Here is a 12,577-nt window from a genome sequence, read left to right as displayed (position 1 = left end):
TGTTTCTTTTTACATGCTCCTTAAGAAAATATTAATCAGAAGGGATTTTTGATTGATTTATCTTCTCTATTCATTATATATTTACTCTTTTTATGTGTCATTTTGAGCTGTTTGTAGTTTTCAAAACAATTACTACTAAGGATGAAATGAAAAAAAAATTAGCTTGAACTTCTAAAATGACAAAAAAATTGAGACTACTATTTTTAGAAATCACGATAAATAATTTGAGAAAGAGGGTTACCGAATTAATTGTGTGGATGGTCAATCTCTGTGGACAAATTGGAAGAGTGAAACTTACTAATCTGTGTAAAGAAATGTTTGTTACCACTAAAGTCACTCAATTTTACGTATGTATTGTAGAAAATGTATCATTTATTTTCCTTAATAATTTTCTGTGATATTTAGGTAAAAATTGAGTATAACTTTTTTGTGACAAAAAATTAGTAATTATTGTAATGTGTTGGTGAATATACTACAAATCATTACAGTTGAAAATTATAATAAAATGAACAAAAAATGGATAAATAAATATTCAATTTAGAAATGATCGATATCTCGCTCTCTTTAGCGAGATTCAGCTCGGCTAATAATCTTCATAGGCAAAGAAGAATACTCGACTTGTCCCCTCTAGATATAACGATCCAACGATATCGTGTGAATCAAACAACTCTGGACTAGTTGAAGAGTCCAAAACTCCACCATAAGAACACCTTTCTTCATCTAAATAAAACTCTTTTATTCCTCACTTTTCAAGAACTCTCCAATCTTTTCTCACCCACCACAAGGTTAGGATGACTAACTATTTATAGGTGAGGAAATTCATCTTTGAATTGAATTGGATGAATGAGTGAATTAGTGGGTATTAAATTGGTAATAATATGGAGAATATGGGTGAATAAAAGGTAGAGGTTACAAATATTACAAAAGAAATAATGTCCATATTCTTACCACTAACTATGGAAAAACTTTATGATGGGTGAGGCACAAGTATTACATGTGAGTGCAATTTTTTATTGAAAAAAATTATATGGGTCCCACTTTTATGACCCTCTCTCATCACTAGTGCTATTTCTCTCTCCAACCTCACCTTTCACTCATCATCAGCCCTCTTCTTCTCTATTTATTTCACTCTCATTTTCTAAATTAGTTTTCTAGTCATTTTTTTTCACCCAAATCTTTTTGTATTCATGCATATATTTTTATTCTCGTTTGTTGCTTGTTACGTGTAAATAGATCTGAGTGATTCAGATTTTTTATTTATTAAATCAAACCAATTGTGTCGGTTTTTTTATATCTATAAATAAAACTGAATCTACAAAATCGAGTTTTTATTGGTCTTTTCAAATTTTTTTGAATTATTTGATTTTTTTTTCTTGGTTCGATGTGAAACAGTTTATAACAAAACTATTTTAATTTTGTGAAATATGATGCAAATGCCATATTATTTCATACAATCATATCTACTCCAGTTCATGTTAATCAATTACACACAAAACTAATATTACAACGCCATAAAAAACTTGATTAAAAATGAATAAATTGTTGTCAAGGACAACAAAAACATCAGAGGTGTAATGGATTCAAATATATATATATATATATATATATATATATATATATATATATATATATATATATATATATATATATATATATGGTAAAATTACAAGGCCAAATATGGTGTTAAAATGTTAAGAAACAAAAACTATGACAAAGTTAAGAACAAATATTTACAAAGTAGATTATAATTTTAAAAAAATTGAATATATATAATGTTGGGTTGGTTTGTCCTAATTTAGCCTTTTTGTTAGTTAAAATCGAGTCAAATCAGTTACGATCAATCTTTTTTTCCAATTAATTATCAATTTGGTTCTGTTTATCGATTTCCTTTATATGCCCCTACTTAGTATAATGGTATTTTTGTGCACTGTTAGCAAAATAACAGCGGAAAATCCATTAAAGTAATTTTGCCGTTATTTTGCTAACACAGTGCACAAAAATATCATTATACTCCCTCAGTTCACTTTTACTTGTCCACTATTCCAAAAATAGATTTTCACTTTTACTTGTCCATTTTCGCATATCAAGAGAAAAATAATTTATTTTTTCTGTTTTACCCTTTGCATTAATTACTCATTCCAAAGCATTTTCCAATTCCAATACAATTATATTTCCAATTCCAATATAATTATACACCAATTAATATGGGTATCATGATAAAAGATGCACTTCATTTATTATTTCTTAAGGGGTGTATAAAGTCTATAGTGGACAAGTAAAAGTGAACAGAAGAAGTACTAAGTAGGGGTGAATTTATTTAACACAATTTTGCTGGGACCATGTCACTTTTATATGGATGAATTTATTTCTCTCTCTTCTTGATTCTATTCTTAGCCTTAAAGTAGAGAAGAGGCCCACAGTCCACTTTTCACTTAATGAGCCCCTCACACAAGAATTACATGGCATGTCTCAACCATAATAAAACTTTTCCCAACTATGTGGTTAAAGGGATATTGGAGGCCACATTCTGCCAATCGTGGGAAATGAAGGCAGCAATTTAATTTCTTATTCTATTATTAAAATGCTCACTCATGTAATCCAACAATCCCCTACTCATTTTAATATTAAAATAAGAAAGTTCACCAATTTAGTTGAAGGGCGGTTATTATGCATAATGACGGTGTGCTCTGCATTGAACCTCCACTTAGTAAAATAACAATCTCTATTCCAGAGTCAAGAGTCTTTCTCGTACAACTACGATCGCTTTTAACGTAAATAAAGAATCACTGCTAACACATAATAATTAAGGTATTGATATAAGCTTTATGAGCCACCACATTACAGCCATGTGCTATCCCGATTGTCATGAGTGTTTTCAAGAACAAGCCTAATTCTCATAGGAAGCGGCCTACCTCGACACTCATGTAGTTGAAATTCTGTCAAGGGTACTCCTGTAACTTTAACACCCCACTCATACGAGCTATAAATTTTCATTAAGAGTTTATAAACTCAACTTCCACAAATCATTACAGGAAAATGTAGTCACACCATAGGGAGGGAATAAAATAAATATTAGTGTATTTCACAACAAGTCGTCATATGATTCGTTTTTCCCATTGAACCTGGTTATAGGATCTCTAGTCCCCAGATTGGATTTCCTCATATATGACTCAGGAATTTTCGGGCTTCAATTCCATCCCCCTTGATATGCTCCAGAACCTTTCTCTTGCAAAGGCCTTTGTCTATAAATCTCCAAGATTATCACAAGATTTAACAAAATCAATATTTATGGTATACCACTTTTCACAAATGATCTTGCAGTATAGTATTTCTCTTTTTGAGCCTGGATTTACCGTCATAATAACGGTTTTGTATTCTACCAATAGTGTTGGTGCTTTCACAATAAATCAAAATTAAAGGAATTGGTTTCTCAAATAAAGTACTTGATGTAATAAACCTACAAACCAATTCACTATTTCACTAGCCGAAGCCGAAGCAATTAGTTCGACCTCCATGGTAGAGTAATAATTTTTATTTCTAACACATAGCACCAAGTTTTATCATCTGCATCAAAAAAAAAAAAAAAACTTTGAGTACAGCAGGATGTTTTATATATATATATATATATATATATATATATATATATATATATATATATATAAACAAGCCACAAATTTTCTTACCAAGTAAATATACCGGTTTCCTTGTACCTTTAAGTACTTCTACGCATATGCAATATCGATTAATTGCGATCGATACATATCTCATATTTAGGCTAGCATAATCCTTTATGATTTATCACAAAATTTCCACTTTAAATTGAAAATAAATAAACACTTAATCAAAAGGAATTGCAACACATGTACAATCCACAAAATTGTACTTCACAATTTTCTCAACATAATGTGACTTGTTAAGAAAAGTTTTATCACATGTTTTTAATATTTGTCATTCCAAGAATAAAATTTGCCTCACTCAAATTTCTCGCGTCAAAATGGCTGCTACACATATTTTCTGTTTGATTTAACAACACTAATGTTAAAGCCAAAGATCAACAAATGATTAACCATTGATGCAAAATTAACATGTGAATTTTCAAGATTAATATATGCACTTGCCACACTTTATAAAACATTCTCAAAAATGCAGAAATCACTTTTCATGATAAATATTTTTGTCCCTTCTTTAGCCCCCACTATTTTGAGAATTTAAATAACGATTTATACTCTTGAAAAGTAGTATCACTTTGTTCATAAAAATGTAAGGTAAAAAGTTTTTTACCTTTCCTCCACTTGAGTTGAGCAAGTAGAAAAAAAATACTTCGCCCTTCCATCTCTTAAAGAGATCTAGCGACGTCGAAACGGAATGATGTTGACATCTCCTATCTTGATATCCGCAATTTTTCAAACTATAACAAAGATGAAGCTCCTTAAAATTGTTTGTGAATATACCACTGATAGACTCCTTACAATTGAATTACTAAATTGGGAAAGAATTGAGAACCTAAAGAACAACTTGTTCTGGAACAGTTACTCAAAAGTTCAAGTGAACTCGAATGGAACAGAAAATGTAATGAATTTCTTATTGATCTTGATAATTTTCTAGATAGCTATTACAATTCAAGATTGTAGGTCTTTAATGGCACCATTCCTTCCAAATGCTAGTTTCCAGAAGTGGTACAGCCTGTTAACAGCAAATGGTACCACGTGCGTGTCACGTGCCCAACTAATTCTATCCTAATCAACTAACTAACTGCTAATTAAGCTACTAACTGAAAAATGGAAGGTAAGGAACACTTAACCAATTAGGATCGTATCAACTACTCCCCCATCAAAACATCCTTGACCTCAAGGATCAAATGTAGGAAACTGATCCTTGATGGTAATGCAATCCTCCCAAGTGCTATCCTCCTCAGCTGCACTAAACCATTTGATGAGGACTTGAGTAGCACCCTTACCATGCTTTCGAACTAATTGCCTATCCAGGTAGCTTCGGGGACCAACAAGACACGACGGCCGGCCTCGGTGGAACCACAGCAAGGTGATGTAAGGGCAGTGAGAGCCAAGTCTCTTTTTGAGTTGAGAGATGTGGAAGGTGGGGTGGATGCGGAGTCGGGAGGAAGGTCCAAAAGTGTATGCAACAGCTCCGCCTTGGCTAAAAACTTGAATAGGCCAAAGAACTTAGCCGAGAGCTTGTGAAAAGCATGATCTGCGAGTGAATTTTGTCTGGGGGCCGAAGATTGACATATACCCAATCACTAGCAGTGGATATGTCCGATCTTCCCTTATCCGCTGTCCTTCATCCTAGCTTGAGTATTGACTAGATTAAGTTTGAGGGTTTTCAAGGTGGCCTCTCTAGCCAACAGTGCTCCTATCAATCGCATCCAACTGAGAGTCAAAAGCCATGTAAGGCAGAGGGGGTGGCTTTTGACCATAAACGACCTCGTATGGAGTCATTTTGATGGCAGTAATGGAAAGATGTATTGTACCACCATTCGGCCTAGTGCCAACCACCGGGGCCAATCCTTGGGTTTATCAAAGGTCATGCGCATCTCAAGTAACTCTCTAAACACATCGACAACCTCGCCTTGCCCATCTGTTTGGGGCTGATATGAAGTAGAAGTAAGGAGTGACACTTTCTGCAAAATAAACAGCTCCTTCCAAGATCTGCTAGTGAAAACCACATCTTTATCAAACACAATGGTCCTAGGCATCCCATGAAAACTTGAGCCACATCCAAAGCTGTATAAGGGTGTTTGAGGGACATGAAATGGGCTGTTTTGCTCAGCCTGTCCACCACAACAAAAATCACTGATTTGTTAGCAACTCTAGGCAACCCCTCAATAAAGTCCATAGATATATCCTGCCACACACCAGGAATCGGGAGTGGCCGTAACAAAGCCAGATATGCCACATTCTCCCCTTTACATTTTTGACAAACCTCACATTGCCTCATAAAAGAGAGTAGATATCCTGCTTCATTTTCTTCCAATACAAATCCCGTTTCAATCTTTGCAAGTGTCTTTGATTCTGAATGACCTCCCGTAACTACAATGATAGAAAGACATTAAATCTTGCTAAGAGCGGTGATTAGCACCCACCATGAGTTTTCCTTTCTACCGAGAATTCCAAACTTCGAAACTTGTAGTAAGGTTTGCGAGTGACCATAGTTTGAATAGTTTGGATCAACTTCTAAAGTTGAGGATCATAAGTCCAAGAGTCCTTGACTTGCTCCGTGAGAGAAGTTTGTAAAGCCGTAGATGCTACATAGATGAATACCTTCTTCCTCCTTTCTAGATAAAGCATCCGCAACAACATTATCCTTCCCTTTCTTGTAAGCAATATAATAGTCATAGCCAAGCAATTTGACCAACCATTTTTGTTGACCGGAGCTGGTGATCCTTTGCTCTAAAAGGAACTTTTAGACCGTGGTGACTCCTTGACAACAAAGTGCCTCCCAAGAAGATAAGGCCTCCATCTTTGGACAAAGAAGTGATTTCAGTTATTAGTTCCCTTTCATAGACAGATAAAGCCTTATTTTTTTCACATAATCCTTGGTCGCTTCAAGGTTGTTATCTTGGGGCCAATACGCCCCAATACCACCTCCAGATGCATCAGCTCCACCACAAACTCCTTAGAGAAATCAGAAGAAGGGCTAAGCACGTGGTTGAAGTTATGGCTAATTTCAAGGCTTCAAAGGCACCCGCTTGCTTCATTGGACCAAGAGAAATTGTTCTTCTTCAAAAGAGGTCATGTAGTGGTCTAGAAATAACCCCATACCTTTTTATGAATCTTCTATAGTAGCGCCTTTGCTAGGCCTAGAAAACCTCTTAGACTTTTAATAGTAGCGAAGGGTGAGGCTAATGTAGGACAAAGATCAACCTTGTCTTTGATCCATTGCTACTCCATGATCAGAAATCACATGACCAAGGTAATCAATCTGTTGTACCACAAAAGCACACTTGCTTTTCTTGACAAACAAGACATGAGATCTCAGAATCCCAAATGTAGTTTTGAGATGAGCTAAGTGGTCGGACCAACTAGAACTGTAAATGAGGATACCACTGATAGACTCCTTACAATTGAATTACTAAATTGGGAAAGAATTGAGAACCTAAAGAACAACTTGTTCTTGAACAATTACTTAAAAGTTCAAGTGAACTCGAATGGAACAGAAAATGTAATGGATTTCTTATTGATCTTGATAATTTTCTAGATAGCTATGACAATTCAAGATTGTAGGTATTTAATGGCACCATTCCCTCCAAATGCTAGTTTCCAGAAGTTAGTTATAACTAGCTTCTAGTACAGCCTGTTAACAGCAAATGGGACCACGTGCGTGTCACGTGCCCAACTAATTCTATCCTAATCAGCTAACTAACTGCTAATTAAGCTACTAACTGAAAAATGGAAGGTAAGGAGCACTTAACCAATTAGGATCGTATCAACCACAAATTATTATAGTTGAAATTTACAATAAAATGAACAAAAAATGAATAAATAAATATTCTGGTTGAGGCGCGGATATCTCGCTTTGTTTAAGAAGATTTAAGCCCACTGCGGCATAATCTTCACCTGTCCAAAGATAATACTCTGACTTGTCCCCTCTAGGATATAACAGCCCATCAATGTCGTGTGACTCAAACAACTCCGAACTAGTTGAAGAGTCCAAAGCTCCACCATAAGAACACCTTCCTTCATCTAAATAAAACTCTCTTTTATTCCTCACTTTTCAAGAACTCCCCAATTTTTTCTCACCCACCGCAAGGTTAGGATGACTAAATATTTATAGGTGAGGAAATTCATCCTTGAATTGAATTGAATTGGATGAATGAGTGGATTAGTGGGTATTAAATTGATAATAATATGGAGAATATGGGTGAATAAAAGGTTAGAGATTACAAATGTTAACAAAAGAAATAGTGTCCATATGCTTACCACTAACTATGTGGCTAAAGGGATATTGAAGGCCACATTCTGCCAAACGTGGGAAATTAAGGCAACAATTTAATTTATTATTTTATTATTATTAAAATGCTCACTCACATAATCCAACAATATGGTTAGATAAAGTTGAATAACTTTTCATTATAAAAAATAGTTTAGTGGCTTTTAGTATAGTATAAAAGGAAAATTGAGATCATTCATGATTTTAACCCCAAAAACAGGTGAGAATGCAAATTCATTAGGAAAGTAAAAACGAGATCTTTTTTTTTTTTAATCTGCAATTGGATTTTGATCATTCTCAATTCTTGTGGGGCAGAGAAGCAGGTAATTTCCTTTTTCTCATTCATATGTTATATATTATTCATCAATTTAAAGAATTAACATTTCAAATGTGTATACTTAACTTTTATCATACATGCATGTGTAGAACATGGCAGATCGTAGAGCCTGCCTCTGTTTATATATATTGGAAAACATGTACATGGATAAGTACATCACCCTCTATGGATAACTACAACATATACAAGAGATAAACACATATAATAAGAGTCCTAATAGATGGATTTTCTTTTTCTGTTTTTTCTTTCACTTATGGAAATCTTATTGAGTTATGATGATTCATTTATAAATCTTCTCTTTAAAGATCTAAGTGATTATTGTCTAAAACTCAGCGCCATTGATTTTATTTTCTAAAATTGTAGTTTGAAATTTACAAGATGAGTAAGGGTTTGTGGAGATCTATTTTCTCTATATGGGATCGAGCAAATATTCTTTTTAATCACTGGTGAACTACCTGAGGAATTTAGCAAAGATTATTTACTACTATTCACAAGTTCTTCCATTAAATGCTTGTCTTTTTCTACCCCAATGTTTTGGTTTGAACCGACCCTTCTGCACTTGAATTTTAATGAGAAACCTTGGTCAGTAAGGATTCATACAGCCGAAACATGATCAGTAAGGATTCATACAGCCGAAACATGATCAGTAAACATGGTTCGTACTTGACCAAGTGCAATTAGCTATGTCTTTCTCCTAACCTGTTACCTTTGGCTCAGACCATGTATGTGTGCTAAGAATTTCCACTAAATTAGTATAAAAAAATACTTGGCCTGTGGTAGAATCCCAAACTCGAACTTATAAATTTCAAATCCTAAATCTGCTGCTACTGAAAAGATCATATGAAGGGATTCTGTCTGAATCTTCTTTTTTGTTTTGATAATCGTGGTGTCCGGGCCATTAATTTTGTCTAGATCTTTTTATCCCAATACCCCACTTGTGGATTACACTTTAAAGATGTCGTTTGTAATTTGTGATTCTAAAATTCTAGTCCTGAATCCTGATCAGAAAATATTGCCTTCTGTTATATGTAGTGTGAAGAACCTGAAAAGCATACAAGGTTAGATTTGCAGCAAGTTATGAATGATCAACATAAACAAGAAAATCCCACAGCTCCAACAATTCTTCCAGCAAAACGAAGGCGTGGTCGTCCTCGAAATGATGAAGGTCCAGCTAAAAGAATAATCTTACAGACTCCAATAACTCCAGTACCTGAAATGAGCCAAAAAGAGAGCACTGATGGAAACATGTTGGGACAAATAGTTTCTGGTGTCATTGATGGTTCTTTTGATGCAGGTTACTTCCTTTCTGTTAAGCTCGGTAACAACGCCACCATGCTCCGCGGATTAGTCTTCGAGCCGGGGCGATTTTTTCCCATTACAGCAGCAAATGACATTGCCCCACAAGTTAAAATGCATCACAGAAGTAGAGTTATAACTCTACAAGATCAAGAAAATAGTACCAAAAAGCAGTTGGACATGCCTCCAGGACAAATTTTGCCTGATAATCGACACGCTGATAGAGATGAAATGCTCAAAATTCGATGCCAATTTACCCCTTTATTGGAAAACCTTAGAATGGTTGAACAAGACGAGGTGATGGAGGTTTTCGAAGTCATGAACCAATCAGAACGTCCTGAGTTAAATGCAGAACCAAGTAAATTTGTAGACTTTTCAGAATCCATGTTGGGATCAAAAGCTAGTGAGGGAACTAGCGCTAGCACTAGCAAAGGGGAGAACCAATATAATAATAATGTTGTCGATAAGTCTCAAGAAATGGACTTAGATCGAAAACAGGTTGATTCTGAAGTGGTGGAGAACAAGTCCAATCTTGAAACTTTACTTCAGCCAAGAGAGTTGGTTCAATGCGAACAACAGAAACTCGAGATCCACCGAGCTCCTCGTATAGATACTCAAGAACTTCCTACAATTAATCCAGAGATTCAGCTGAAACAGTTGTCACAAAGTGGACCAGGGAATCAAGATTTTCAACCCCACCAAACTCCTCCATTTCTTGAACTTAACTTTGTTGCCCAAGAATCAGTAGCAGCAGAAAGTAAACTCCAGCCAAGTGATCCAATTCTTAGTGAACTGAAAAATTCATCTTTTGAAGTACATTTTATTGACATGCCTCAAGCTGTTGAATCTGTACAAGAGAATCCAAGACAAGTTCTTCCTCAAGAATCAGTCAGTGGATCAATGGACGTTATGATGGAAAAGCAAAGTTCTACAAATATCAAGGAACAACAAAGTAGTGATGTTGGGACACAAGTTAAGGTTTTAGGAAAGGAAGAAACTTCACATGAAAGGGAACAAGCAAGTGATCTTAATTAGTGATAAACTTGTGTTAGGTTCACAATAATTTCTTTCCTTCTCACTTCCTCAAGGTTCTTTTTATGTTAGTGGTTAAAGCCAATTTATTTGGTGCCCTTTCACCCTTTTTATCCTGTAAATGGCATGTCTATTCTAAGACACTAGTTTAGTGATTTTGGTATTCCAGAAACTCCAGAAAAGGAACTAAAGCAGCTACAGATAGGGGCGAAGCTGGGGGCATAATATGCTCAACAAAACCTCCTTCGTCACACTGTATATACAAAATAAAATTACTTTTTATATATGTATATAGTAGATGTTAAATCTCATTAGCTTACTTCATGTGTTTATTTCTTTATATTTTGAATCTTCTTAGTGAAAATTTTGGCTCCGCCGCTGGCAGCAGGATCTGTTCAACCAAATCTTACTTGAGGCAACTCTTGCTGTGAAGGAATTACAAATCACTATACTCTTTGCAATGAACAGACACTGATCGTATCTGAACTCAGGAGCTGTAAATCTTTGAAAAAATTTACTGTATTCTTTGTTAAGGGTAGATACTTTTCATATCTGAACTCAAGAGTTCTACATATCAATCCTTGCACTACCATCAGGGGCAGATCCAATGTATCGGTACCAGGTTCATCTGAACCCAGTACTTTCGACATGAAGCATAAATTTATGTATAAAGTATTGACTAAAAATTGCAATAAATATCAAATATGAACACATAACATTAAAAATATAATGAGTTCAATGCTAAGAACCTTACTGTAGATTGAACCTATAAAACTTAACTCTTGAATCCGCCTGACTAACATTAGTTATGAATCAACTTCACTGTATGAAACGAAAATGATATCAGTATTGCACACTAGGCACTTCTGTTTAAAATAATTGGTGGTATTGTTGCTGTCTGTTCACTCTTTATTATGGTTGTGGAAATTGCATCTTATCGTACATGATCAGAAATTTGTATACAGAACTGACAAGCTCCATTTTCTAGGTGATGTTTGGTTGGGCGCAAGGGAGGCATTATCTTGATACAATGTTTTCTTCAAAATAACTGATACCAGCATAAATTATACGAAAATATATGTATGTATTATTCTGTGCGAAATAAAAAGTGAAAAAGAACGGCATGGATTAGCAACAATTGACCTAAAACTATTAAATCCAGAAATCTTAATGTAGTAACCAATAACTTGCATATTCTAAAATACAAACTATGCACTCCCTCCGTCCCAAAAAGATTGTCTTAGTTTAACTTGATACGGAATTTAAGAAATAAAATAAGACTTTTGAAATGTGTAATCCAAAACAAACCTTAGATATTTGTGTGACCATAAATCATCTCATAAAGCTGAATTGTTTCTAAATATAAAAATTTGTCAATCTTTTTGGCACAAACTAATAAGGAAAGTAAGATAACCTTTTTGGGACGGAGGGAGTAATAATTTTTAATACATCCCAAAAATTCAATAATAAATAATACCTACATTACCATCTAATCCTAGCATTTTAATCCATGCAAAACTGGCTCCTAAACCAAACAACTCCTACAAAATCATCCATTAAACCTGGTTTGGTTCTCAATTCGCGAGCAACCATATTTTGGATAAGATATAAAATCAATAGACGCAATTTTAAAATAATGTGATTCATGCAAAGATTTGCAAGTAAACAAAATAAACATAACAAAAGCCCTGAGCACTAAATTTAGGGCTTGAAGGATATTTATTCAAAAGAAAGATTAAAACTTATCAACCATTTTAAATTCTACACGCATAATATATTCCAGAAAAACTAAAACACATTCTCAACAATCAAACCGCTTTAATCCAAACACTACTTACGAAAAGGAGATCAACAATAGGATGCCTTCTGAGAGTCCTACAAGAACTGATCTCGAGTATCAGCAATGACAGTAAAACAGAACTGGAAGCCATTGTTGCACGAAAGAAAGGTTAAGCAAAAACGCCA

At 34.6% G+C, this 12,577-nt stretch overlaps 1 protein-coding gene across 1 annotated transcript; it reads left to right on the top strand.

The window, feature by feature from the left end:
- Positions 1-7,895: 7,895 nt before the first annotated feature.
- Positions 7,896-11,101, top strand: LOC132036498 (uncharacterized). The gene is made up of 2 exons (XM_059426853.1): positions 7,896-8,270; positions 9,317-11,101. Exon 2 carries the CDS (start codon positions 9,362-9,364, stop codon positions 10,613-10,615), a length of 1,254 nt encoding a protein of 417 aa, XP_059282836.1. The 5' UTR covers positions 7,896-8,270; positions 9,317-9,361; the 3' UTR covers positions 10,616-11,101.
- Positions 11,102-12,577: the final 1,476 nt, after the last annotated feature.

This window comes from Lycium ferocissimum, chromosome 11 (assembly GCF_029784015.1).
Source record: "Lycium ferocissimum isolate CSIRO_LF1 chromosome 11, AGI_CSIRO_Lferr_CH_V1, whole genome shotgun sequence".
In the NCBI taxonomy this organism is placed as follows: domain Eukaryota; kingdom Viridiplantae; phylum Streptophyta; class Magnoliopsida; order Solanales; family Solanaceae; genus Lycium; species Lycium ferocissimum.
Note: the sequence above shows the minus strand (reverse complement) of the source record. Positions and strands in the feature narration are given on the sequence as shown.